The 26,936-nt window shown below is 40.3% G+C and overlaps 3 protein-coding genes across 4 annotated transcripts; 1 reads left to right on the forward strand and 2 right to left on the reverse strand.

The window, feature by feature from the left end:
* Positions 1–1,044: 1,044 nt before the first annotated feature.
* Positions 1,045–21,784, forward strand: LOC103444845 (dihydrolipoyllysine-residue acetyltransferase component 5 of pyruvate dehydrogenase complex, chloroplastic-like). Of its 2 annotated transcripts, none has more exons than XM_008383790.4 (6): positions 1,045–2,157; positions 2,581–2,772; positions 2,870–2,957; positions 4,159–4,229; positions 4,339–4,422; positions 4,511–4,995. In XM_008383790.4, the coding sequence occupies exons 1-6, from the start codon at positions 1,276–1,278 to the stop codon at positions 4,613–4,615; spliced, it is 1,422 nt and encodes a 473-aa protein (XP_008382012.2). In that variant the 5' UTR covers positions 1,045–1,275; the 3' UTR covers positions 4,616–4,995. The 2 variants fall into 2 exon arrangements, with proteins under 2 accessions (XP_008382012.2, XP_028965295.1); XM_029109462.2 differs by lacking the exons at positions 4,159–4,229; positions 4,339–4,422; positions 4,511–4,995 and adding exons at positions 20,948–21,018; positions 21,128–21,211; positions 21,300–21,784 and having other exon boundaries at positions 1,087–2,157.
* Positions 5,044–8,266, reverse strand: LOC108174412 (leucine-rich repeat receptor-like tyrosine-protein kinase PXC3). The gene is made up of 2 exons (XM_029109461.2): positions 5,721–8,266; positions 5,044–5,570 (listed from the first exon to the last, which is right to left on the reverse strand). The coding sequence occupies exons 1-2, from the start codon at positions 8,176–8,178 to the stop codon at positions 5,263–5,265; spliced, it is 2,766 nt and encodes a 921-aa protein (XP_028965294.1). The 5' UTR covers positions 8,179–8,266; the 3' UTR covers positions 5,044–5,262.
* Positions 21,785–21,832: 48 nt separating the features above from the next.
* Positions 21,833–25,572, reverse strand: LOC103444844 (leucine-rich repeat receptor-like tyrosine-protein kinase PXC3). Its single transcript, XM_029109460.2, has 2 exons — positions 22,510–25,572; positions 21,833–22,359 (listed from the first exon to the last, which is right to left on the reverse strand). Exons 1-2 carry the CDS (start codon positions 25,091–25,093, stop codon positions 22,052–22,054), a joined length of 2,892 nt encoding a protein of 963 aa, XP_028965293.2. The 5' UTR covers positions 25,094–25,572; the 3' UTR covers positions 21,833–22,051.
* Positions 25,573–26,936: the final 1,364 nt, after the last annotated feature.

Below are 26,936 nucleotides of genomic sequence, written 5' to 3' on the forward strand. Positions count from 1 at the left end.
CCCTTCTTAACACTTAACACAAAACCAATCATTTTATCTATCTTTGCATCCAAATCCCATCCCAAAATTAAGTATAATATTTCAAATAGTCATTTATCACAAATCAATGACATTAAATTGAAACCAAACATTTACTTTTAATTAAAAAATCGTCTTTCACTCTTACTTGAGTTTTAGGGCTTGCAAAATTTTTAGTAATTCTCTCTATTGAGTTTAATAATACTTTTAGTTGTATAGATGACATCATGAAATGGTTTCAAAATATGAAACTCGTCAAGAATAATTATGATTACTATAAAGAGATAAAATTATCTATGCATATGTTAATTTTGACTACTTAATTATTTGGATATATATTATGGTGTTTTGCATTAGTAAGTTTATAACCACTATTCGTTTTGTCTTCTTCTATACTTATGTGAGGCCCCTCCTCACAAGAATCCTCCCTCGGCCACTATCCGCTACCTTATGTTTTTTACACAATTCATATGTCAACATTATAAAACATTGTATCAAAAACTAGAGGTGGCAAAGAGTTTATAAAGAATCTCACTTTGAGAGAGTATCCTTAACATTTCTCTTATTAGGTTTGAATAGGTTTTCTAGTGCACCGTTTTTATTCCCCAATCTTAGCTAAGCACTTACTAATTTAGTTAAGTTCGTTTTAGTTAGTAAATTCGCGTACATATTTTAAAAATATTTTCATTTTTCGCACTCTTTAATTGATGAACTAAATTGCATGTTTTTAGAATTTCAACATATAATACACACATACTATATCGTATTTATGTACTTTCAATTCAAGTATAATACGTTATTTAAACATATTTTTCAATTTAACATATTATTGAAAAAAAAATAATACATAAATATTTTTAACAAAATTGCAAATAATATTTATTTTGGGAATTGTTATCGGCAGTCTAAAAATCTCATTCTACATTTTAAACTTTCTATATTTGGAAAGAAAAATACACTTGTGAGCGGTGTAGAATAAGATTTTTAAACTGCCAATAACACTTCTCTTTATTTTAACAAAATATTTAAATTATTATTTATAGAAAGGAAGCAAACCAAGAGCCCATCATCAAGATTGACACTGGTAAATTAGTTGGACGTTGGAACCTCCGCCCGCCTTGGTTTCGATGCATTCGAGAAACTCTCACCCAAATATCACCAACTTATCAACCATGAAATAAACCCACTAAACAAAACCCCTTCCCATCCAAACCACCTCGTTCCCTCTCCCTCTCTCTTTCCTGACTGCCCGCTCCAATGGCTCGCCTTCTCAACACCTCCTTCATCCCCAGCTCCCAATCCCTCCGCCGGAACGCCACTTCCTCTACCCCGGCCCTCATTTCCGGGCGCCGGAGCAGGGCCCAAGTCCAGGCCAAGATCCGGGAGATCTTCATGCCGGCTCTCAGCTCCACCATGACTGAGGGCAAGATCGTCTCTTGGGTCAAGTCCGAGGGCGACAAGCTATCCAAGGGCGAGAGCGTCGTCGTCGTCGAGTCCGATAAGGCCGACATGGACGTCGAGACTTTCTACGACGGTTACCTGGCTTCGATTATGGTGGAGGAGGGCGGCGTCGCCACCGTCGGTTCGGCTATTGCTCTATTGGCCGAGACCGAGGACGAGATTGCCGAGGCCAAAGCCAAGGCCGGTTCTTCATCAGCAGCTCCAGTGGCACCAGCACCGGCTGCAGCTGCTCCGGAGCCACTACCGGAGAAAATTCCGGATAATGTGGGTCCTGCGGTGGTCCCTAAGGCGGCGGCTACTGTGGCAGCGGTGGCTTCCACCCACCCGGCATCAGAGGGAGGGAAGAGAATCGTGGCATCGCCGTATGCGAAGAAGCTTGCAAAGGACTTGAAGGTGGATTTGGGGTCAGTGGTGGGAAGTGGACCACTGGGGAGGATTGTGGCCAAGGATGTTGAAGCTTTTGCTGCTCAGCCGACGGTGGCGGCTGTTGCTGAACCGAGTGTTGGGAAGTCAGCTGCTGCGGTGGCGGCGGAGGCGGGAATTCAGTTGGGATCGGTGGTGCCTTTTACGACAATGCAGGGGGCTGTGAGTAGAAACATGCTTGAGAGTCTCTCAGTGCCAACTTTCAGAGTAGGATACACTATCACCACTGATGCGCTCGATGCTCTGTACAAAAAGGTAACTTTTCGTTTTCTCGCTTTCGGAATCATTTCACATTTTGCAAGAACAATGCTGAATTCTTATTGGGTTTAAAATTCAAATTCATTGTTCGTTAATGCTCAGCACTGAAAAGATGGTTTTTAGGTAGTTTCAATTCAACAATTTGGCTGCTTAACATGACAATCATCAAAATTGAGTCTGTACTTGATAATTCGACATTGTCTTGAAATCGTAAAGCGATTTCTTTTTTCCATTTCAATGAAGACTATGTAGTTTATAGTATGCTAGGCGCTTGCATTGTTAATAAGGTTGTATTTTATTTTCCAAGAGAATGTGGCTTACTGGTCGAGAAATCTGAAATCATGACAGTGGATTCGTAAGTTAAGTTTACCACGTTATTCTGTTGTAACGAGTAGACGTTATGATTTATTTATTTTCTAGATCAAGTCGAAGGGAGTTACCATGACAGCATTGCTTGCAAAGGCTACAGCACTTGCATTGGTCAAACATCCTGTTGTCAACTCCGGCTGTAGAGATGGTAAGAGCTTTACATACAACAGCAACATTAACATTGCAGTCGCTGTGGCAATCGATGGTGGATTGATTACACCAGTGCTTCAGGATGCGGACAAGGTTTGGGCCGTTTCATTTTTTATGCTTTATAGTAGTGGTTTCTTTTTTTTTGGGAAGGTGGTTGGTGGTCCTGATGCTTGAAGTTTTAATGGGTCAGGTTGACATATATACATTGTCGAGAAAGTGGAAGGAGTTAGTTGATAAGGCCAGGGCCAAGCAGCTACAACCTCACGAGTACAATACAGGTACTATTATTACTTACCTAAATGCTTAGTAACCACACAACATGTCGAGAAGAAAAGGAATGGAAGTGTTAGGTTTATTTTCTATTACATTGTCATGCAGAATGAAATGTGAAAATAAACAACCTTTACATGTGAAGTTTTTAAAACTTGTATAAACATGCTTCAAAATTCATGATTATGTCTATCAAATTTAGTAACTACTTTTTTGTTCAATACAAAAAATTATGTTGCTAAATTTGATAGAAATAATCATATTCATCAAAACGTATTTAACTTTTTTGATCAATACAAAAAAGTATGTTCATTTGGAGAAAAGGAGATTTATGTGCACTGGCATTCACTTAGTTTTGCTGTGGGTATGCATATGGGATTAGAAAACCCTTTTAATCTCATCAATATTTCTTCTGGAATTATTTATGGACTATTCAGTTTGTAGGATGTTATAAAATTTTCCTTCAAAACTTTTAATTACTTAGCTAAAGTATGACATGGAATAATTCAATTTATGCTTTATCGTGGTATGAAATTAAACACCAAAGCTGAATAGTGGGAGTGAGAACAAGGTGATCATTGATCATGCAGTCAGCGTTTGTTTTCCCCAAGCAACAATGCCTAAACCAAGCAACAATGCCTAACACTGTGTGTAAAGTTCTTTACAAGTAGGAAATGTTGGCTTGCTAAGTCAGTTCGTTTCAATGCTTCAACTCAATCTTGGCTCTTTGAGGTCACAATTGACTCCAAGATAGACCAAGAAGCTTTGGCCTCGCCATTACTTCTAATGATGCAGTTTACAAAGCCTGTTCTTTCTGTTACCTTTTAACTGTGTTGTGCATTCGAGGGGTCTGGCCCTTATTTTTTAGTCTGCCATATTATTAGGCCCTCAGAGAACCTTACTATGGTTGAATACCTGCGTACGTTCTGTCTCTGTTTTTGCTTCAGGGTTTCTGCCATTTTTCCTCCTAGTTTTACTTTTGAGTTTTGGTATATGCACTCTAATAGATGATTTCAGAGTTAGAATATTGTTCATATAATCCTAGTTTTTGGATTCTTCAAGAGAGAAATGGTAGCATAATATACTGTGCTAAGTGAAGGTTACTTTTCTTGTGTACTTATATAATCTTTTATACTTGTTTTATTGACATTCAAAGTGCCCATATTTTTATTTCTGATTTAAGATGACGACTGTGTTCTGTTTTTATAGGTACTTTCACTGTTTCTAATCTTGGGATGTTTGGTGTTGATCGGTTTGATGCTATTCTGCCGCCTGGAACTGTAAGCGTTGTATTTTATGCCTTTTTCCCAATTTATTTTCTGTTCGAGTGATAATGCATGTTGTATGTAGGTTATAATATTTGTGCGTTTCTGGTTTCAATTTTCACAGGGAGCAATTATGGCTGTTGGATCATCTCAGCCTACTGTTGTGGCTACTAAAGATGGTCGGATTGGACGGAAGAACCAAATGCAGGTAAGAAATTTGAAAGCTATACTTATGGGTATGATACATAAAAGGGAAACTACGAATTCTAATTCTTGGAACATGCAATTATTTGCAGGTAAATGTTACTGCTGATCATCGTATAATTTATGGCGCTGATCTGGCTTCATTCTTGCAAACCTTGGCCAAGATTATTGAGGACCCCAAAGATCTTACCTTCTAGTCTCGAAACGTCATGTCACCAAATGTTCCCCGCTTGGCTTTCAGAATGTCTGGGATTTTTCTCCGTATGATCTCGTCAGGCATGCTTCTACCGTTGCTAATCATTTAGGTTTGACGGGAGGCTTGTTCAATTCTATATGACGAATAGGAAAACAATTTTGAACATTAATGCATAATGAGTTTTAGTTCCAGTTCATCAAAGGTTCTATCATAAAATGTTGCTGGCCGTTGTTTTTTCTCAGTCGTTTTCGGGTTTTTAGAGTTGGCTATTGCATGAAACTGGTTATCTAGGTTGTAGAAGTATGTATTTGCAACTTAACAAGCATATCCATGATACAAACGTATTGCTACCGAAATCCAATTCGCAAAATGTTTTGAGGACTTCGTATGTATCGTGCCTATTTTCAACTAACATGAAGCAGTGGTACAACAAGCAACGCATTGTTTATATATTCGCGTTCAGTTTATAAATTTTCTACATGTTACATTACTTCCTATAGTTGCCATATATTCTATGGCAAGATAAGCTTTAAACTACATCGAACGACTGATATTCTAGTTGTAGGAACTGACCGAAGCTGCGGGTTCGTCCCATCTTATGCATGGAACTTGTATTCATATAGCGACTTTGAATCATGCCGTGTTACTTTATCTTGCATTGAGGAGCCTCGTAAGCACACTCTTCATTCTTGGCCTTGCTTCGGGTGATACGCTAACACAAGCAAGAGCGATTTTCAGGACCGCAAGCATCTGGTTTCGGACAGCAGTTGATGTTCTGCTGATACTGTAATCAAGAATGTGATCCCTTTTATCTTGCTGCGCTGAGTTACTCAAGACCCACTTGGCCAACTCAATCCCCTCACTAACTGCTGGCTTTCCCGTCAGCAACTCCAGCAGAACGACCCCGAAGCTGTAGATACTCCCGGCCATTGTCACAACCATAGTGTATGCATACTCTGCCACCACAGAACAGAGACAAATATTCAGACACAATTAGTTCCAAATCCAGCAAGTTACTTAAATAAGCGGTATACTGACAAGTCGGGGATGACTCTGAGAAACAATATTATGTTACTGCAAGGTGAAGAAATCACAGAACTGCTTACCTGGAGGAATGTAGCCAGAAGAACCAGCAATAGTAGAAAGGCTTCCGGTGCTCTTTGAAGGGTCGATCACCTTCAGGAGCTCAGCTTCTGCAATCAAAGGCTCCTTGAGGGACTTGAGCAAAATGCTTTTGCTTGACAAGTCAAGGAGGAGTATTGGACTTGGAGTGCACCCATGAAGAAAAGAAAGACCCTGCGCTACTCCAACTGCAATACTATACCGGCTCCCCCAATCCATGTCATCGCCCGAGATACCATGAAGAGCATCAAAAAGGGTTCCTTTTGGAGCAAATTCATAGAACAGATTAGCACTGTCACCAGTCAAGACATAGGCCAGAGGATTCATGACATTGGAATTGCTTAGTTTCCCGAAGACCTCTAAATCTTGGGCAAACCTATCGTGGCTGCCCAGTTGGAATATCTTGTCACTCCAGTTGAGCTTCTTGACAAAGTAGCTTGCTCCAGACGGCATGATGGCTTTGTAGTAAGTTGAAAACCTAGTCTTCAGCACAACGTTTGACTGGTCGGAAACTACTTCCATCGCTCTAGTGAAATCGATGTTTGATCTATGAATACCATTTGCAGTTAATAGATTGCCCTGGAGGACCTCAGGAACAGCAAGTTCTTCCTCTGTTTGCACTTGTTCATCATTAACCCTGTAATTTTGCCGTGATATTGATACGGCAACAATGGAGATCGCTCCAAAAGCAACCACAGCTGCTGCTACAACGGCAAGAACAATTGTCGCTGCATATGATTTTTTCTTCTTCTCCAATTGGGGTGGAGTGTTTATTGTTGTTCTGTTTATCAAAGCCTTGTTCCCACTTGTGTCCACCATGACCCAAGAATGGAACTCCGGAATTTCTCCAGAGAGCTCATTGTTAGAAAGTGACAACTGTGTCAAGGTTCCCAATCTAGTCAAAAAATCAGGTATCTCACCTGAGAATTTGTTATTTGAGAGATCCAGAATTTCTAATCCACGGAGCCTCCAAAGAGTTTCCGGAATAGGTCCTTGAAAAAGATTGCTGCTGAGATTCAAAGCAATCTGCAAACTCATCGGCATGATTGGAATGTCACCACTTAACTGATTTTCTCCAAGTTGGAGTTCCATCAGAGAATCCATGGAGGCAATACCGACGGGAATGGAACCGCTGAGCTTGTTGCCTTGTAAGTTCATGTTAATAAGATTCTGCATGTTTGAAACTGAAGGTGGTATTGAGCCGTTGAGAGAATTCCAGCTGATATTAAGAATGGACAACTTGGGTAGTTGAGTAATTTGAAATGGAATTGCCCCACTCAAATTGTTCGATTGAAGTCTCAAGACCTCAAGACTGCTAAGGTTACCCAACTTCACCGGCAAAGCCCCAGACAGTTGATTCTGAGCCAAATTCAGCAGCGCCAATTTCCGGCAATCACCCAATTCAGGAGGAATTGATCCAGTCAAGTTATTGTTTTCCATCTCCAAGTAGGTCAAGTTTTCATGTGTTGCAATTGCTGCAGAAGGTATCTTCCCATCAAGCGAATTGCTTCCCAGTCTCAGCCTGACCAAGCTCGGAGACAGAGCTTCAGGTACCGGTCCCTCTAATCTATTATTCGACAAATCCACAGTCTGCAGATTCCTTTCCGACAAGAGGTCCGATGGAATCGACCCATTCAATTTATTATAACTGAGATCCAAGTTTTTCAAATGCTCCGTAATGCCACCAGGAATCGTCTCATTGAAATCGTTAGAATTTGCTGCAAATCTCCAAAGGCTTGTGATATTGGAAATGCTTAGTGGGATTCCGCCGGATAACTTATTGGCCGAAAGAATCAAAACCTCCAACTTGGAGAGCTCTCCGATCCAAGCAGGAATACTCCCGGTAAGCCGATTTACACTAAGATCAATGAGAGTCAAATTCTTATATCCCACAAGTTCAGCAGGGATAGGACCATCAAACGTATTCACAGAAAGCTCAAGCTCCTCCAAAACCTTGGACTTTCCGAGACGGGTTGGAACATGCCCAGCAAAATGGTTGAAGGTAAGGTTCAAGCTTCTGAGCTTGACCAACCCGTCCAACTCGGAGCCAATGCTTCCACTCAAGTTATTCCGAGCAAAGTCCAGAGCTTCCAAACCCGAAAACCCAACAAACTCGGGCAGAGGACCCACCAAATTATTCAGACTAAAATTGAGCAGCTTTAACTCACCTAGCTTTCCACAAGCTGAGATAAACCCAGGCGGAATTGTGGTCAGACGGTTGCTGGACACATCAAGAACCTGCAGAGACTCAATCCGACAAACGAGCGGCAGAAAGTCCGAGGAAGATAGAGAATGCCCGGACAACGAAATCCGGATAACTGATGAATTGGTCGGGGAATTGCACCCGACTCCCTTCCACGAACATGGGTTTGGTTCTTTGTTGACGTCCCATGGAACAGCACCAGCAGCAGAAGCGTTGAGGCTGTTGGAGAGATCGATCATTGTGGTTTGTTGGTTTGAGGATAGTGCAGAGAACACCACAGGATCAGAGGTAGATGTCTGTGTGTTGGGTTATGGAATGTTTGGGGGAACGGGAAAGTTCGTGGGAGCAGGGAACAAAGTGAAGGAAGAGAAAAATGCCGGGCGTGTTGGTTGGGATAGGGGAGCGGAGTTGACTTGGACTATTGACCAATGGGTCTGTTTCTTGCGAAGACTTCACACGGAGAGTTAAAAAATGAGTGGTCTCTGCAGTGTGGAGTGTGGAATTAAACTTCCACCAAGCGATTTTCGAGCAGGGGCTTCTTGTTATTGGTACCGTAGTCGGTAAATTTAAATTACGAAATTAGTACGTGAAAATCACGTACGTATATTACTGGCCAACTTTGCAAAATTGATATTTTATAAACGTGGCTATTTTTTTTAGGGATATGATATCCATATACCCTATTTTACTTTTCACACATTTTTTATTTTTCGATCGTCGGATCGGATGAATTGAAGAAAATCAACGGACAAAATTTTTTAAGGTGCGTGTACATAACACACCCCTTTTTTTAAGGGAGCTTTCATGAAAAGTTTTTTTTTTGTTTTGTTTTTTGTCAAACGATAGATTTTGTTAGATTAAATGTTACATTAGCCATCGACGAGGTTCAAATCCACGCCGTTATGTAAGGGCTCAATTCCTTTCCACTGCTATGGTAAAGGGTCACTTGCTTCATGAAAAGGATTTGGATTAAGTTTATTTTAACCAAAAATCATGCTATAACTTTATTTAATGAAAAAAAAACTTAAATTTTAATAAAATGACACAATTTTAATATAAATTAAAAAAAAATAACCTAACCCATCCATCACAAACACTGTTTATGAAATTGAACAATACTATATTGTTTATGAAACTTAATGGTACTACACTATTTATGAAACTGAACGGTACTATATTATTTATGAAATTGAACAGGATTACACTATTTATTGGTCCAAATTCATAAATAGTGCCTAGTTCTTGGTTCATTTTCATAAATAATGCCTATTTATTGGGTCAAGTTTCATAACCAATGTCTCACTCTTGGTTCAGTTTCATAACTAGTGCCTAGTTCTTGGTCCACTTTCATATATAGTGCCTAGTTCTTCGTCATTTTTCATAAATAGTGTCTAGTTCTTAGTCCAGTTTCATATATAGTGTATAGTAATTGATACAGTTCCATAAATAGTATCTCTGACTTGGTCTAGTTTCATAAATAGTGTCTCTTTTTTGGTCTAGTTTCATAAATAGTCTATTTCTTGGTCTAGTTTTTTGGTTCAGTTTTAAAAATAGTGCATTCTCTGATTTCAGTGCATCCTCTGAGCAACAAATGATGGTGATGAGGTGGTGATGCCCATGTCCATGGCATTCTTCAAGAGATACTCAGTCGTTCCTCCCTTCTTTTTCACGTTCTCTTCCTGAGATACCCAAATCAAACACAACCCTTGCTACGAAGCTATAGAGCTTTGTAATCACATAAAAATGTTGGAGTGGTGAAAATTTTCTTAAGAAAGTTGGAGATCACCCAGCGGCGGTGAACAGGAAATTCCATAATAACAAAAAAATTACTAAAAAAACACAAAAAAAAAAAAGAAAACAAACAAAATTGAAGTGGGTGAAAACCCTGAAAACCCCAATGTTTGAAGAAATTGATGTTAAGTACCTGGGAGTGCTCATTGAGTTGCACGCGCGCCAATAAGGGGGTTTTTTTTTTCTTGTGTCTTTATTATTAAATAAAGTTATAGGATAGCTTTTGGTTAAAATTTAAAGTTTTGGAGTCATTTTCATTAGTTTTCATTTTTACTAAAGACTTACTTTTAGCTATGTCATCTGAAACTCGAATTTAATCCAATTTTGTTCATTGCAGCTCAAGAGTCGCCACTTTACCTCTGAAACTCAAAGTTCACTTCACTTTGCTACGTGGAATTCGATTTTGATCTCATTTTCCCCATGAAACTTGAAAATCTTCTCTATAAAACTCAAAATTCTCTCCACGTTGCCTTAGATTTGTTAATCTCTGATGTGACTTTGATTTGGGTGCACCAGGAAAATCAATTTATTTTTTACTTTTCATCTCTTTAATTTCTTTTAAACTTAATATTTTTTGAGTCTAGAATGTTAACACATAATAGAGATTTATAATCAAATTTGTTGCTCATGTGGCATAATCTTATTGGTTGTTGGATCCCACATATGTTTTAGGATGTGACATATAAGTTTTAGGAAGAAGAGAGTCCACAAGTCAAAGTGGAACGAATTTTGAGTTTTAGGAAGTAAAGTGGTGATTTCAGAGTTACAGGAGCCAGAAGGCAAAGTGAGAGCAAAATAGAGTTCTACAGAGTGTAGCTAAAAATAAGCATTTTTGAATTTAATATTCAAAAATGTTATTTTTACCATATATTTGTACCATTATTTGTATCATCTTTCTAAAAGAGATGAAAATTTATTTGTATTATTGAAAATTATTTAAACGTGTATTAAAAATAGGTTTACTTCTCACACATCTCTTGATAATTTATGTCCATTGATATTCTTCAATTCATCCGATCCGACGACCGAAAATTAAAAAGGTGTGTGAGAAGTAAAATAGGGTGTGTGGATATCACACCCCTAAAATAAAAAGTATGTATGTACTTGTAGAACACATGTATCATATATTAGAGCTTAAAAACAAGTGCAATCTTTAAGATGTACAAAAATTGTACCATATGCATATTACATGTGAATTTACTAACTATAAACTCAAAATACATACAGGAAGAGACTCTTGCATCCAGGTCCCCAAAATGGGTCGTGTGACATCCAAACGCCAACAAGAGTTTTCCTTGTATTTTTCGTAAGTGTATATGTAACGTGACACGGGAACTGACACGGGAACTGATACTTAAAAGGATTCCTCAATTCATATGGAAAGAGATCCTCTTCGGATCTCTCCCTTCAAAGCCACCAAATTAAGTGATCTAGACTTTTGAAATTTAATCCAACGGCTAAAAACAGAGAAGTTGGTAAAAAAAAAAATTATAAGCTATAATAGTTTTTAACCGTTGAATCAAATAAAAAAAAGCCGGATCATTTGATCTGGAGGCTTTAGAGAAAGAGATCTGGAGAGGATATCTTTCCAATACATACGGCCCTATAAAAGTTTCTATCATGTGGAGCCATGCTTTACTTGAAAACTAGGTTGTTCAAAAACGCGTAAATGGAGAAAGAAGAAGTTAAAAATACAGATGAGAATGGGAAGGTGCAGATTGATTCCACTAAAAATCGTTTGTTACTGGAAAATGCGATTCCCTTGAAGTCATGAAGGTTTTAATTCGATTGGTTAACATAGTCGTCTCGACCTTGGCGGTCATGTCGTGAATGATCGGCTGCCCTTTTTCTGGGCCCGCCACTGACTTTTGTGCTTTGAACCGGGCCTGCATTGACTGACCAGTTGTTGTGTTTGATGTGTTGGTTGTTTTACCTTCCTCGGATCAAACTGGCCACCATTTGACGTTCTTTCAAAGCCTTAATAATTGGATCACTAGTTCAATTTTCCGTTATTTCAATAAATAATTGGATCACTAGTTCTTGAACTTGTTTGGGATAAAACTTAAATTTTGGGCTAAAAAAGGGGGTTAGCCCAAAAGAAGGTCCAGAAAGAGGAAAAGTCTAAGGCCCAGCCAAAGCCCAGAAGAAAGAAGGAGCCTTTTTCCTGACTAAGTGCAGATCACTCAAACCACCTGCTCACCTACCTAGAGGTCAAGTGATGTAGACCAGCCAGCTAATCAGCCCAAAAGTACTTTACAATGGCAGTACAAGTAAAAAGCTGATGAGTCACTACCCTTCAGATGCATTCGAGCAAAATAAATACTGCAGGCAGCCAAGCCAAATCGTCTATAAAAAGAGGAAGAAAAATCAGGGACAAGGATACTCAATCAAACAAACAAATACAAGCACAAACTCTGCTCAAACCAGGTTTGCCTTCACGAAGCTGTAGTCAGCCCCTAAGCCTTCATCCCTTTAGGGATCAACCTTCACCAGAAAGCCTTTGTAAAAGCTCTGCTACCCTGTCTAAATCTTGTTGTAGTATCGATTACCTCCTGTAAACTCATCTCCCAATCTCCCTTTCTAGCATTCAAACCCTTTGTAAATCACAAAGAGAGGAAGTTGCAAGACGATCAGCCTTGCCTGACAAGGTGAAATCTTGCCCGACCTCCTTTGTTTTTGTTTTTCATTCATAAATCTAGTAGTATGATGTATATTTCCAGTGCATCCAAGTTATTTCTAGCCAGTTTATGATTAAAAGACTTTTAAGTTCTAACCATTCGGGCAGACAAGATTTATCAATTAAAAGTCCTTGATCTCAAGGCATAAAAAGAACCCTATGTGGACTTAACCCATCCACGACAGTCCTTGATAACAAGAAGTCCGAAGTTACTTGGGGCACAAGTAATTAGCCTATTTCTTAGTTTTACTTCTGTTATATCATGATTGCTACAGAACGCTTGAGTAAAGAATTAATTCTGATGGGAAGCCTCATGGCCTATATCTAAGGCTCTACAAAGGCACCTATTTGAGTCCGTTCTGCTCTGCGGGCTCGAGCGATTAAGGTATAACGGTTGTGATACTTCTACAACAATGAAACAACCAATATATCTTCGAGTACTTGATTAGTTTTGATTGGAAGCCTCAATGCCTACACCTAAGGCTCTACAAAGGCATCTTTCATTACTAAATTCGTGCATATTTAATCAAACTGAACATTTGTTTTACATCTATCATGCTAAAGATGGCAGTGGCACGCCTGAACACCTAAAGGTTAATTTTGATTGTGAGCCTCAAGGCCTACACCTAAGCCCCCATAAAGGAACCTTTCAGGATTAACTCTGTTATTCTCTTATAGCCCGCCAATAAGCAGAAGCCCGACAGACAATATCAACCGACGCCAAACCTCTCGGGGAGCTGTGTGCTCGTTGGCTAAGAAAAGTCCCCACTAGATATTCCTCAAGACGAACAGAACTATTATCAAATTATTGTTTTGGTGCCTTGATTACTGACGGAAATTACATCAGTGTGTGCGAATATAACTATGGTTGTAAAGCCGAACCTAAACTTGTTTAATTATTTCCGAGCTCAAGCTAGGTTTGGCTTGGTTCTTACATGAGAGCACAATATTTTTAGGTTCGGAAATAATTAAACAAGCCAAACTTGTTGCTAGCTCTCTTGTAAGAAGGGGAGGCTGCAGATGATAATTAGTCTTTGCAATCCTGCTGCTAGCTAGCATTTTTGAAGGTCCTTGTTGGTAAGAGCGCAAAAATTGTTTTGTTCTTACATTTCTTTGTATCGAGTGATGTATCTGTCAGAAATTGTATCGAGTGATGTATATGTCAGCAATTATTTTGTTCACACATTCCTTGTAGTATAGGTTACTTAAGTAGTTCTTTTCGGGTTTGTTTAAATCATGGATATAGATAGTTGTACATGTATACACATGTCATATACAGGGCAGGCCTAAGCCTAGTGTGGGCAAGGCGACCGTCCAGGGCCCAAAAAAATTATGGGCACCAAAATTATTAGTGTGGCATATTTATATACATTTTCATACGAGTATAAATTTATTAAATTTGGTTTAATGACAAAGAATTTTAACTAGAATCAGTGATTTTGTTGTTTGAAATTAACGAGGTGGTCTTGGGTTCAAAACAACATGTGTGCTTATTTAAGTTTCAATTTTTACAAATTTCTTTTCATAACAATATAAATTTATAAAATTTAGCTAAATGATTAGAAGTTTAATTAGAAGCAATGGTTTTTGTATTTAAAATTAACAAAACATTCTAAGTTCGAAATGCTATGTGCATGTTTATTTTTTTCAATATTTACAAATTTTTGTTTGGTTGCTAATTTATTTTTAATTACTAGCTAGTAACTATGTAGGTTGCTATTTTGAAATAGTCGTTCCAATTCAAGTCTAATCTACAACAAAGGGTAAAGCGTATACTAAATTTTGAGACCAAATTTGCAAATCATATAACGTGTCATCAAAAGGTTTAATTTGGTGCCCATTCATTACTTATACATATCTTTAAAGACTAGAAAATATCATTATTTTTTTAGTCTTATATTGATGAGGCTATAACTTTATTTAATGAAAAAAAAAACTTAAATTTTAATGAAAATGACACAATTTTGATATAAACTAAAAAAAAAAAAAAAAACCTAACCCATCCATCACAAATACTATTTATGAAATTGAACAGTACTATATTGTTTATGAAACTTAATGGTACTATACTGTTTGTACCATACTTGACCAATCCTGAAACTACTGAGCACCGGTCAACGTTATACCGTCAAGGACCCAGAAGAGTTTCCTTCCAACCAGGAGGCCAATCACAGCGCGACAAGTGTCGACATCAGAAGCCAATCATAGCGCGACACGTGTCAACATCAGAAGCTAATCACAACACAACATGTGTCAACGTCAGAATGAAACTAGAAACTCTCTTCTATAAATAGAGATCATTCTCTCATAATATTTCCGAATGTCATTTGTACTAAATCATTCACTTGTACTCACTAAAGGAGAGCTTGAACCTATGTACTTGTGCAAACCCTTCACAATTAATGAGAATTCCTCTACTCCGTGGACATAGCCAATCTGGGTGAACCACGTACATCTTATGTTTGCTTCCCTGTCTCCATCCATTTATATACTTATCCACACTAGTGATTGAAGCAATCTAGCGAAGGTCACAAACTTGACACTTTTTGTTGTACCAAAGTCCCCACCGATTTTGTGCATTAACATTTGGCGCCGTCTGTGGGAACGACACTTATTCTCACTCTCTTCAGCTTTGCCAAGCTGGTTTCCACCACTCGTACATTCTCTTCTGACCAGGCATCCTCTTTAACATGGGGAGCGAAAGAAGCCACAACACACAGAATGACACCCCTCTTGCCCCTAGTGCAAAGCAACGAAAGAATGAAGGAAAGATGGTTGCTCTTTAAGCTAAAGTCGATGAGCTAGAAGCTCAGAACAACAAGATAGCAATGAAAAATGAGGTCCTATAGGAACAGTACGAGAAGCTCTTTGAGACGTTCCACGAAACTAGGCGTACTCAAACACATGAGCTCGTTGCCCCTATGGACATTAACCATCATCTGGGTGCCCCCCAACACGGAGGGTCACCTCCCTTCGACATGGATATCCCTAATGAGGAGCGAGCTAATTATCAAAACATTGATCAACATGAGACGTATCTCAACCCAGATGCTTCGACCCGAAGTAGAAGAAGTGGAGGAAGACACTTCCTTGCAGAAGGGTTGGAAGGATCGAAAGTCGTTTATCGTGACTGCCGAGACTTCCTAAAGCAACGTCGAGAGAATCCCCTCCATATATGCTCAAAGATCAATGACCCAAGGGTTTTTAAAAGACTCGGTTCCCTCCCACGACCCAGGCCAGCTGTCAATCTAGGGAAAAAACTACAGGTCCCAGAGGAACATCAAGGTACGGGGGACTTTGAGGTATTCTGATAGACTCGCCTTAGAAGTCAATACAGTGAGTCCAAGAAAAAACCACACGCCCTTGCTCAAACTTTCCTACTTCCAAGAGACGATGGAGACTTATGAAAGAAAATTCCAGTAGTACATGACTCCACTCAGGACTCCCTTGTCCTACAGCTCATTGAGGAAGTAAACAAGTTGAAGGCCGAATGTTAGGCTGAGATACCTGACTAGAACCAACTCAGGCCTGGCCCTCTCACAAGATGGATCCTCGACACCTCCTTCAAGCGAAGACAAAACAAAAACTTGGTTTACAACTCTATACTGGAATGGAGGACCCAATTGAACACCTTAACCTCTTTGAGTCCACCATGGCATATCGGATGAACACCGACGAAGAGCGATGTCTTCTCTTCCCTTCCACCCACTCTGGTGGAGCTCTAAACCGGTATTGCCGTCTTCCACCTGAGACAGTAGACTCATTTGAGGAACTGAGGAAATTGTTTGTCTCTCAACACATCTTCCAGACCGATCGCTTGCATTCTACAGATGACTTGTACACTATTTGCCAGAAGCCAGACAAGTCACTACGAGAGTATGCTGGTTGCTTCAGCCATGTGTATTCTCTTTGCGCTGAGGCAGATGACAAAACCGCCTTCAAGGCCTTCACGACAGGCCTACGTGATTGTTTCTTCAAGTACATGATCAATGCCAACACTTGGAAGACTTACTCTGAGGTGATGACACAGACTTACAACCACGCCTCTACTGAAGCAAGGACATACCAAGGGAACCCCCATATGGTTAACCCCTATCAACACGTGGTAAGTTGAAGTCAAGTTCTGCCAAGTGAGGAGATCTTGGCCATTCAGACACCCATTGCATCATCTCCTGCCTCATTTAGTTACTTTTTAAGTCACCAAACGTATCTAGTCTCTTGGTAAGAGGAAGGATTTTTACTCTCAGCAAGCCCATTACAACAAGAGGGATAAAAGTTCGTATCAAGACAACCAAGGGTGAACGTATCGTCGACTATTATGACTATGGGGCCAAGCTTCACTCTTTCAAAATGGATGACTAGGTACTGAAGGAAATGCTATTATAAGAAGGTATACACATTACAAATGTTTTGACTCTCAACTGCTTGAGATCTTTTGTCACACAAGCCATTCGGAAAATATTTAAAGAAAAGGGAATTCAGACAACTTCTCTTGAGTATTTTGCGTTCCTAGCACTGGAACACTTGGTCTACGCTGACCTACCCTTATACTCCAACTCAGAGCTTCAACATGCGTACTTTGACACAAATATATGACACTAAGTGTTACAACCAACATGGTTCACATATCAAAAACATGGATCCCTTCATGCATAGCAAAACATTCATAAGCATCACTCATATCAATCAACATAAACATCATGCATTCCAACACATTCATACATAAACATCATACATTCCAACACATCCATACATAAGCCAACTGTGCAACTGTTTATTCTCATGCTTAAGCCCTCTAATGTCCTGTTTGAGATTCATCACTTCAGCCGCCAATGATTCAACCTGGCGGGTTCGAGCAAATAGGCGTTGGGCCATATTAGACACAGAACCTGCACACTGAACAGTGAGAGCCAGAGAATCCTTAACAGCTAACTCATCAGACCGTTTGGACAGTAGTCTGTTATCTTTGGGAGTGAGAAGGTTTCTGGCCACCACCGCAGCGGTCATATCATTCTTCATCACGGAATCCCCAACGGTAAGAGGACCAGTAGGGGAGACGAAGGATGGGCGCCATATGTTGTCTGGAGAAGGCGGAGCTACCTCTTCAACAAGGTTCAAGTCAAAACGACGATCGGAGGGGCCAGACATTTTCAAAGGTGTTGAAGAGAGAAGAGGTCGGACAAATCAAGATCTTAGAAGTGCAAGAATGGAGCTTCTACTGGTGGAGATTCAAGTGTGTTTTGGAACTTAATGCCAGCCCCTATAAAAATCTGCACTCGACAGAGCTTCAGAAATCGAAGAGGCGCCTGCTCAGAAATCGAAGAGGCGTTTGCTTTCTCAAAAGCTGGGCTGCTCAGAGACCACGAGGGTCGATCTCAGAAAACGAAGAGGCGTTTGCTTTCTCAAAAGTTGGGTTGCTCAAAGACCACGAAGGCCGATCTCAGAAATCGAAGATGCGCTTGCTTTCTCAAAAGCTGGGCTGCTCAGAGACCACGAGGGCCGATCTCAGAAATCGAAGAGGCACCTACTTTTCCAGCCTTGTCAGCACCTGTCACACGCACACTCAGCTTTGCGAAAATTATGGGCATTCTATCGACGGCTTCTGGTGAAGTAGAAAACACATGAGTCTTACTGTTCAATCACCCACTTCCCACACGCAACCTCTGACAAAGAAGGGTAAAAGAATAGCAAAGAAACAGCAATAACAAAGTTTAGACACATAAATTTTGAAGGTCTAGCTACCATATTATTACCCACAAGGGTAAAAGAACAGTACCACTGTTGGATAATTGGAAAGTCCCTGTGTGTCAACCTCTGTGCTTCGTGGCAAGGTAGACTAGCAAACATGCCCAACCTTTACTCACATTCGAGAAAACACTCCCAACAAGATTGCTTGCTCCAAAATCGAAGAGGCACCGTCCTCCGAATCTCGAGAGCCAGACTCCCAACATGACTACTTTCTCAAAAATCGAAGAGAGGGTAAAAGAACAGTACCATTGCTGGATAATTGGAAAGTCCCTATGTGTCAACCTCTGTGCTTCGTGGCAAGGTAGACTAGCAAACATGCCCAACCTTTACTCACATTCGAGAAAACACTCCCAACAAGTTTGCTTGCTCCAAAATCGAAGAGGCACCGCCCTTCGAATCTCGAGAGCCAGACTCCCAACATGATTACTTTCCCAAAAAACGAAGAGACACCACTATCCGAATCTCGAGAGCCAGACCCCCAGCATGATTACTTTCTCAAAAATCGAAGAGGCATCGTTCTCCGAATCTCGAGAGCCAGATCCCCGATAGGATTGCTTGTTCGAAAACCGAAGAGGCAACACTTTCCCAACTTCAAGAGCCAGATTTCCTTGGATAAAGCTGTCTGTAATCTTCACACGCAACATCACCTTTCCAGATACCACAGACCACTTTTTCAAAGTGCTCTGACAGAGTTAAAACATGTGAAGCTGGCAGCTCCCACTACCGTGCTATGACCAAGTAGGGTAAAGGAATAACATTACTACTTGTTGTTAAGGAGACTCCTATATATGTCCACCTCCATCCCCAACGGACAGGCAGACCTGCAAAAATGCTCAACCCTTCCTCATATCTGAGAGGGCACTCCCAACGAAGCCTTTCGAAATATTCAGCTTTCTTTCCCCCCCATAATATCTCTGCAAACAAGCTATACTAGAGCAAGAATATCTCATATCATCAGGGTTAAAAGCAAGAGTATCCCATATCATGCTTTTTCCCTGTCTTTTCCTTTGGCCTTGTTCTTATTTGCAAGACAAGGAGAAAGAGAGCAATCAGTCAGCACTTGGAATCAAGCTTCCAGCCAGGAACTGACTGCCTGGAACCCCTTACCTGATTACTTACCTGCCATTGCTCTCGAGTACTCATCTTCAACATCTTATGCTTCCAGGGAAGATACCGCATCTGCCTGAGGAATAGATAGGGCAAGGGAGAAGGATACAAGGAAGCATGTGGAGACAAGCGAAACAGCACACATGCCGATACATCCATTACTCTGTCAAAGCAAAAGTATCCCATATCAGCAGGGTCGAACGTACTCTAGATTTGATGGACTTGTTTTGACCCTCAAATTCTTCAGTCGGCCTTATACTCTGGAGGAAACCAGAAAACCCTCCAGCTCAGTTCAAGAATAAGCTTGTGGAAAGTTACTTCTTCAAAAGCAAAAGTATCCCATATCATCTCTTCTCATTTTCTTCTCTTTATCCTTCATGCTGCCTGCAAGATAGGGAGAATGTGAACAATCAGCCGGAGCTCTGATTGCTTACTTTGTCTGTCACCTCTTTCAGCAGATCCTCTAGCTCGGCGACTTGGGGGACTCCTACTACATGGTTTGTATCGCGCTTGACCAAGCCTGAAACTACAAGTAAGCTTCAAGTGAAATTGATACATTACCTTGTGCATCTCCACCAGTTAAAGATACCACCCATGGATGGAGGAAGAGTACTTCCAGAGAAGATGCCACATCTACCTATAAGACAGATAAGGCAAGTCAAGACGATACCGCACTCAAATACTTAGAAGTTTCGTGATTACGAGATCATTCTCCCACAATATTTCCTAATGTCATTTGTACTAAATCATTCACTTGTACTCACTAAAGGAGAGCTTGAACCCATGTACTTGTGTAAACCCTTCACAATTAATGAGAACTCCTCTATTCCGTGGACGTAGCCAATCTGGGTGAACCACGTACATCTTGTGTTTGCTTTCCTGTCTCTATCCATTTATATACTTATCCACACTAATGATCAGAGCAATCTAGTGAAGATCACAAAAAGCGACCGTTTTCATTACCTAGGATCTATCGTGCAAGAGAACGGAGAATTAGATGGAGATCTCAACCATAGAATACAAGCTGGATGGATGAAGTGTAAGAGTGCATCCGGCGTGTTGTGTGACCGTCGTAGGTCACTGAAGCTCAAGGGAAAATTTTATAGGACGGCAATAAGGCCAGCGATGTTGTATGGCACAGAATGTTGGGCGGTGAAGCATCAACACGTACACAAAATGGGTGTGGCGGAGATGAGGATGCTTCGTGGGATGTGTGGGCACACGAGAAAGGATAAGATTGGGAATGAGGATATCCGAGGTAAAGTAGGAATAGCCGAAATTGAAGGAAAGATGAGAGAAAATCGGTTCCGGTGATTTGGACATGTGCAAAGAAGGCCTACTGACGCTCCGGTCCGAAGATGTGACTACGGGACAGAGGTTCAGGGCCGAAGGGGTAGAGGAAGACCTAGGAAAACTTTGGAAGAGACTCTAAGAAAAGACTTAGAGTACTTGGATCTAACGGAGGACATGACACAAAACCGAGCGCAATGGCGTTCTAGGATTCATATAGCCGACCCCACTTAGTGGGAAAAGGCTTTGTTGTTGTTGTTGTTGTACTTGTATGTCTACATATAGGTTACTTTTCTTGTGTACTTATATTATCTTTTATACTTGTTTTATTGACATTCAAAGTGCCCATATTTTTAGTTCTGATTTAAGATGACGACTGTGTTCTGTTTTTATAGGTACTTTCACTGTTTCTAATCTTGGGATGTTTGGTGTTGATCGGTTTGATGCTATTCTGCCACCTGGAACTGTAAGCGTTGTATTTTATGCCTTTTTCCCGATTTATTTTCTGTTCGAGTGATAATGCATGTTGTATGTTGGTTACAATATTTGTGCGTTTCTGGTTTCAATTTTCACAGGGAGCAATTATGGCTGTTGGATCATCTCAGCCTACTGTTGTGGCTACCAAGGATGGTCGGATTGGACGGAAGAACCAAATGCAGGTAAGAAATTTGAAAGCTATACATATGGGTATGATACATAAAAAGGAAACTACGATTTCTAACTCTTGGAACATGCAATTATTTGCAGGTAAATGTTACTGCTGATCATCGTATAATTTATGGCGCTGATCTGGCTTCATTCTTGCAAACCTTGGCCAAGATTATTGAGGACCCCAAAGATCTTACCTTCTAGTCTCGAAACGTCATGTCACCAAATGTTCCCCGCTTGGCTTTCAGAATGTCTGGGATTTTTCTCCGTATGATCTCGTCAGGCATGCTTCTACCGTTGCTAATCATTTAGGTTTGACGGGAGGCTTGTTCAATTCTATATGACGAATAGGAAAACAATTTTGAACATTAATGCATAATGAGTTTTAGTTCCAGTTCATCAAAGGTTCTATCATAAAATGTTGCTGGCCGTTGTTTTTTCTCAGTCGTTTTCGGGTTTTTAGAGTTGGCTATTGCATGAAACTGGTTATCTAGGTTGTAGAAGTATGTATTTGCAACTTAACAAGCATATCCATGATACAAACGTATTGCTACCGAAATCCAATTCGCAAAATGTTTTGAGGACTTCGTATGTATCGTGCCTATTTTCAACTAACATGAAGCAGTGGTACAACAAGCAACGCATTGTTTATATATTCGCGTTCAGTTTATAAATTTTCTACATGTTACATTACTTCCTATAGTTGCCATATATTCTATGGCAAGATAAGCTTTAAACTACATCGAACGACTGATATTCTAGTTGTAGGAACTGACCGAAGCTTCGGGTTCATCCCATCTTATGCATGGAACTTGTATTCATATAGCGACTTTGAATCATGCCGTGTTACTTTATCTTGCATTGAGGAGCCTCGTAAGCACACTCTTCATTCTTGGCCTTGCTTCGGGTGATACACTAACACAAGCAAGAGCAATTTTCAGGACCGCAAGCATCTGGTTTCGGACAGCAGTTGATGTTCTGCTGATACTGTAATCAAGAATGTGATCCCTTTTATCTTGCTGCGCTGAGTTACTCAAGACCCACTTGGCCAACTCAATCCCCTCACTAACTGCTGGCTTTCCCGTCAGCAACTCCAGCAGAACGACCCCGAAGCTGTAGATATTCCCGGCCATTGTTACAACCATAGTGTATGCATACTCTGCCACCACAGAACAGAGACAAATATTCAGACAAAATTACTTCCAAATCCAGCAAGTTACTTAAATAAGCGGTATACTGACAAGTCGGGGATTACTCTGAGAAACAATATTATGTTACTGCAAGGTGAAAAAATCACAGAACTGCTTACCTGGAGGAATGTAGCCAACAGAACCAGCAATAGTAGAAAGGCTTCCGGTGCTCTTTGAAGGATCGATCACCTTCAAGAGCTCAGCATCTGCAATCAAAGGCTCCTTGAGGGACTTGAGCAAAATGCTTTTGCTTGACAAGTCAAGGAGGAGTATTGGACTTGGAGTGCACCCATGAAGAAAAGAAAGACCCTGCGCTACTCCAACTGCAATACTATACCGGCTCCCCCAATCCATGTCATCGCCCGAGATACCACGAAGAGCATCAAAAAGGGTTCCTTTTGGAGCAAATTCATAGAACAGATAAGCACTGTCACCAGTCAAGACATAGGCCAGAGGATTCATGACATTGGAATTGCTTAGTTTCCCGAAGACCTCTAAATCTCGGGCGAACCTATCGTGGCTGCCCAGTTGGAATATCTTGTCACTCCAGTTGAGCTTCTTCACAAAGTAGCTTGCTCCAGACGGCATGATGGCTTTGTAGTAAGTTGAAAACCTAGTCTTCAGCACAACGTTTGACTGGTCGGAAACTACTTCCATCGCTCTAGTGAAATCGATGTTTGATCTATGAATACCATTTGCAGTTAATAGATTGCCCTGGAGGACCTCAGGAACAGCAAGTTCTTCCTCTGTTTGCACTTGTTCATCATTAACCCTGTAATTTTGCCGTGATATTGATGCGGCAACAATGGTGATCGCTCCAAAAGCAACCACAGCTGCTGCTACAACGGCAAGAACAATTGTCGCTGCATATGATTTTTTCTTCTTCTCCAATTGGGGTGGAGTGTTTATTGTTCTGTTATGCAAATCCTTGTTCCCATTTGTGTCGACCATGACCCAAGAAGAGAACGTCGGAATTTCTCCAGAGAGCTCATTGTTAGAAAGAGACAACTGTGTCAAGGTTCCCAATTTAGTCAAAAAATCAGGTATCTTACCTGAGAATTTGTTATTTGAGAGATCCAGAATTTCTAATACACTGAGACTCGAAAGAGTTTCCGGAATAGGTCCCTGAAAATGATTGCTGCTGAGATTTAAAGCAATCTGTAAATTCGTCGGCATTCTTGGAATGTCACCACTTAATTGATTTTCTCCAAGTTGGAGTTCCATCAGAGAATCCATGGAGGCAATACCGACGGGAATGAAACCGCTGAGCTTGTTACCTTGTAAGTTCATGTTAATAAGACTCCGCATGTTTGAAACTGAAGGTGGTATCGAGCCGTTGATAGAATTCCAGCTGATATTCAGAACGGACAACTTGGGTAGTCGAGTAAATTCAATTGGAATTTCCCCACTCAAATTGTTCGATTGAAGTTTCAAGACCTCAAGACTGCTAAGGTGACCCAACTTTGCCGGCAAAGCCCCAGACAGTTGATTCTGAGCCAAATTCAGCAGCGCCAATTTCCGGCAATCACCCAATTCAGGAGGAATTGATCCAGTCAAGTTATTGTTTTCCATCTCCAAGTAGGTCAACTTGTCATGTGTTGCAATTGCTGCAGAAGGTATCTTCCCATCAAGCGAATTGCTTCCCAGTCTCAACCTCACCAAGCTCGGAGATAGAGTTTCAGGTACCGGTCCATCTAATCTATTATTCGACAAATCCACAGTCTGCAGATTCATTGCCGACAAGAGGTCCGATGGAATCGACCCATTCAATTTATTATAACTGAGATCCAAGTTTTTCAAATGCTCCGTAATGCCACCAGGAATCGTCTCATTGAAATCGTTAGAATTTGCTGCAAATCTCCAAAGGCTTGTGATATTGGAAATGCTTTGTGGGATTCCGCCGGAAAAGTTATTGGCCGAAAGAATCAAAACCTCCAACTTGGAGAGCTCTCCGATCCGAGCAGGAATAATCCCGGTAAGCCGATTTCCGCTAAGATCAATGAGAGTCAAATTCTTATATCCCACAAGTTCAGCAGGGATAGGACCATCAAACGTATTCACAGAAAGCTCAAGCTCCTCCAAAACCTTGGACTTTCCGAGACGGGTTGGAACATGCCCAGCAAAATGGTTGAAGGTAAGGTTCAAGCTTCTGAGCTTGACCAACCCGTCCAACTTGGAGCCAATGCTTCCACTCAAGTTATTCCGAGCAAAGTCCAGAGCTTCCAAACCCAAAAACCCAACAAAATCGGGCAGAGGACCCACCAAATTATTCAGACTAAAATTGAGCAGCTTTAACTCACCTAGCTTTCCACAAGCTGAGATAAACCCAGGCGGAATTGTGGTCAGACGGTTGCTGGACACATCAAGAACCTGCAGAGACTCAATCCGACAAACGAGCGGCAGAAAGTCCGAGGAAGATAGAGAATGCCCGGACAACGAAATCCGGATAACTGATGAATTGGTCGGGGAATTGCACCCGACTCCCTTCCACGAACATGGGTTTGGTTCTTTGTTGACGTCCCATGGAACAGCACCACCAGCAGAAGCGTTGAGGCTGTTGGAGAGATCTATCATTGTGGTTTGTTGGTTTGAGGATAATGCAGAGAACACCACAGGAACAGGAAGGTAGCAGAACAAAGACAAGAAGAAATGGAAATTGAAATACAGGACAAGTGAGGTGGTTTGGCGGCCATAGCTGCTCATTTTCCGGCTACAAAGATGGCGTGAGGGAGATTTGTAGTATGTATACTATAGTTTATGTGATTTTTCAGGTGGAAGGAGGAGAGAGAGAGAGGAGAGAGAGAGGATCAGAGGTAGATGTCTGTGTGTTGGGTTATGGAATGTTTGGGGGAACGGGAAAGTTCGTGGGAGCAGGGAACAAAGTGAAGGAAGAGAAAAATGCCGGGCGTGTTGGTTGGGATAGGGGAGCGGAGTTGACTTGGACTATTGACCAATGGGTCTGTTTCTTGCGAAGACTTCACACGGAGAGTTAAAAAATGAGTGGTCTCTGCAGTGTGGAGTGTGGAATTAAACTTCCACCAAGCGATTTTCGAGCAGGGGCTTCTTGTTATTGGTACCGTAGTCGGTAAATTTAAATTACGAAATTAGTACGTGAAAATCACGTACGTATATTACTGGCCAACTTTGCAAAATTGATATTTTATAAACGTGGCTATTTTTTTTAGGTATGTGATATCCATACATCCTATTTTACTTTTCACACATTTTTTAATTTTCGATCGTCGGATCGGATGAATTGAAGAAAATCAACGGACAGAAATTATTAAGGGGCGTGTACATAACACACCCCTTTTTTTAAGAGAGCTTTCATGAAAAAGGTTTTTCTTTTTTTTTTTTGTTTTTTGTCAAACGATAGATTTTGTTAGATTAAATGTTAGATTAGCCACCGACGAGGTTCGAATCCACGCTGTTATGTAAGGGCTCAATTCCTTTCCACTACTATGGTAAAGGGTCACTTGCTTTATGAAAAGGATTTGGATTAAGTTTATTTTAACAAAAAACCATGCTATAACTTTATTTAATGAAAAAAAAAAACTTAAATTTTAATGAAAATGACACAATTTTGATATAAATTAAAAAAAAAATAACATAACCCATCCATCACAAACATTGTTTATGAAATTGAACAATACTATATTGTTTATGAAACTTAATGGTACTACACTATTTATGAAACTGAACGGTACTATATTATTTATGAAATTGAACATGATTATACTATTTATTGGTCCAAATTCATAAATAGTGCCTAGTTCTTGGTTCATTTTCATAAATAGTGCCTATTTATTGGGTCCAGTTTCATAAATAGTGTATAGTAATTTGTATAGTTTCATAACCAGTGTCTCACTCTTGGTCCAGTTTCATAACTAGTGCCTAGTTCTTGGTCCACTTTCATATATAATGCCTAGTTCTTCGTCATTTTTCATAAATAGTGTCTAGTTCTTGATCCAATTTCATATATAGTGTATAGATACTCAGTCGTTCCTCCCTTCTTTTTCACGTTCTCTTCATGAGATACCCAAATCAAACACAACCCTTGCTACGAAGCTATAGAGCTTTGTAATCACATAAAAATGTTGGAGTGGTGAAAAATTTCTTAAGAAAGTTGGAGAACACCCAGCGGCGGTGAACAGGAAATTCCATAATAACAAAAAAATTACTAAAAAAAACACACAAAAAAAAAAAAAAACACAAAACAAAATTGAAGTGGGTGAAAACCCTGAAAACCCCAATGTTTGAAGAAATTGATGTTAAGTACTTGGGAGTGCTCATTGAGTTGCACGCGCGCCAATAGGGGGTTTTTTTTTTCTTGTGTCTTTATTATTAAATAAAGTTATAGGATAGCTTTTGGTTAAAATTTAAAATTTTGGAGTCATTTTCATTAGTTTTCATTTTTACTAAAGACTTACTTTTAGCTATGTCCTCTGAAACTCGAATTTAATCCAATTTTGTTCATTGCAACTCAAAAGTCGCCACTTTACCTCTAAAACTCAAAGTTCACTTCACTTTGCTCCATGGAATTCGA

The sequence above is a fragment of the Malus domestica genome, chromosome 10 (genome assembly GCF_042453785.1).
Source record: "Malus domestica chromosome 10, GDT2T_hap1".
Taxonomy (NCBI): domain Eukaryota; kingdom Viridiplantae; phylum Streptophyta; class Magnoliopsida; order Rosales; family Rosaceae; genus Malus; species Malus domestica.

What these genes read in the sequence shown, in the direction of transcription:
- LOC103444844 (XM_029109460.2), bottom strand. Translation starts at nt 25,093, where the DNA reads ATGAGCAGCTATGGCCGCCAAACCACCTCACTTGTCCTGTATTTCAAT. An exon ending in TGTTGGCTACATTCCTCCAG is followed by an intron (nt 22,360 to 22,509) that starts GTAAGCAGTTCT and finishes CTGTGGTGGCAG; the next exon opens with AGTATGCATACACTATGGTT.
- LOC108174412 (XM_029109461.2), bottom strand. Translation starts at nt 8,178, where the DNA reads ATGATCGATCTCTCCAACAGCCTCAACGCTTCTGCTGCTGGTGCTGTT. An exon ending in TTCTGGCTACATTCCTCCAG is followed by an intron (nt 5,571 to 5,720) that starts GTAAGCAGTTCT and finishes CTGTGGTGGCAG; the next exon opens with AGTATGCATACACTATGGTT.
- LOC103444845 (XM_008383790.4), top strand. Translation starts at nt 1,276, where the DNA reads ATGGCTCGCCTTCTCAACACCTCCTTCATCCCCAGCTCCCAATCCCTC. An exon ending in TGCTTCAGGATGCGGACAAG is followed by an intron (nt 2,773 to 2,869) that starts GTTTGGGCCGTT and finishes TTAATGGGTCAG; the next exon opens with GTTGACATATATACATTGTC. An exon ending in GACGGAAGAACCAAATGCAG is followed by an intron (nt 4,423 to 4,510) that starts GTAAGAAATTTG and finishes AATTATTTGCAG; the next exon opens with GTAAATGTTACTGCTGATCA.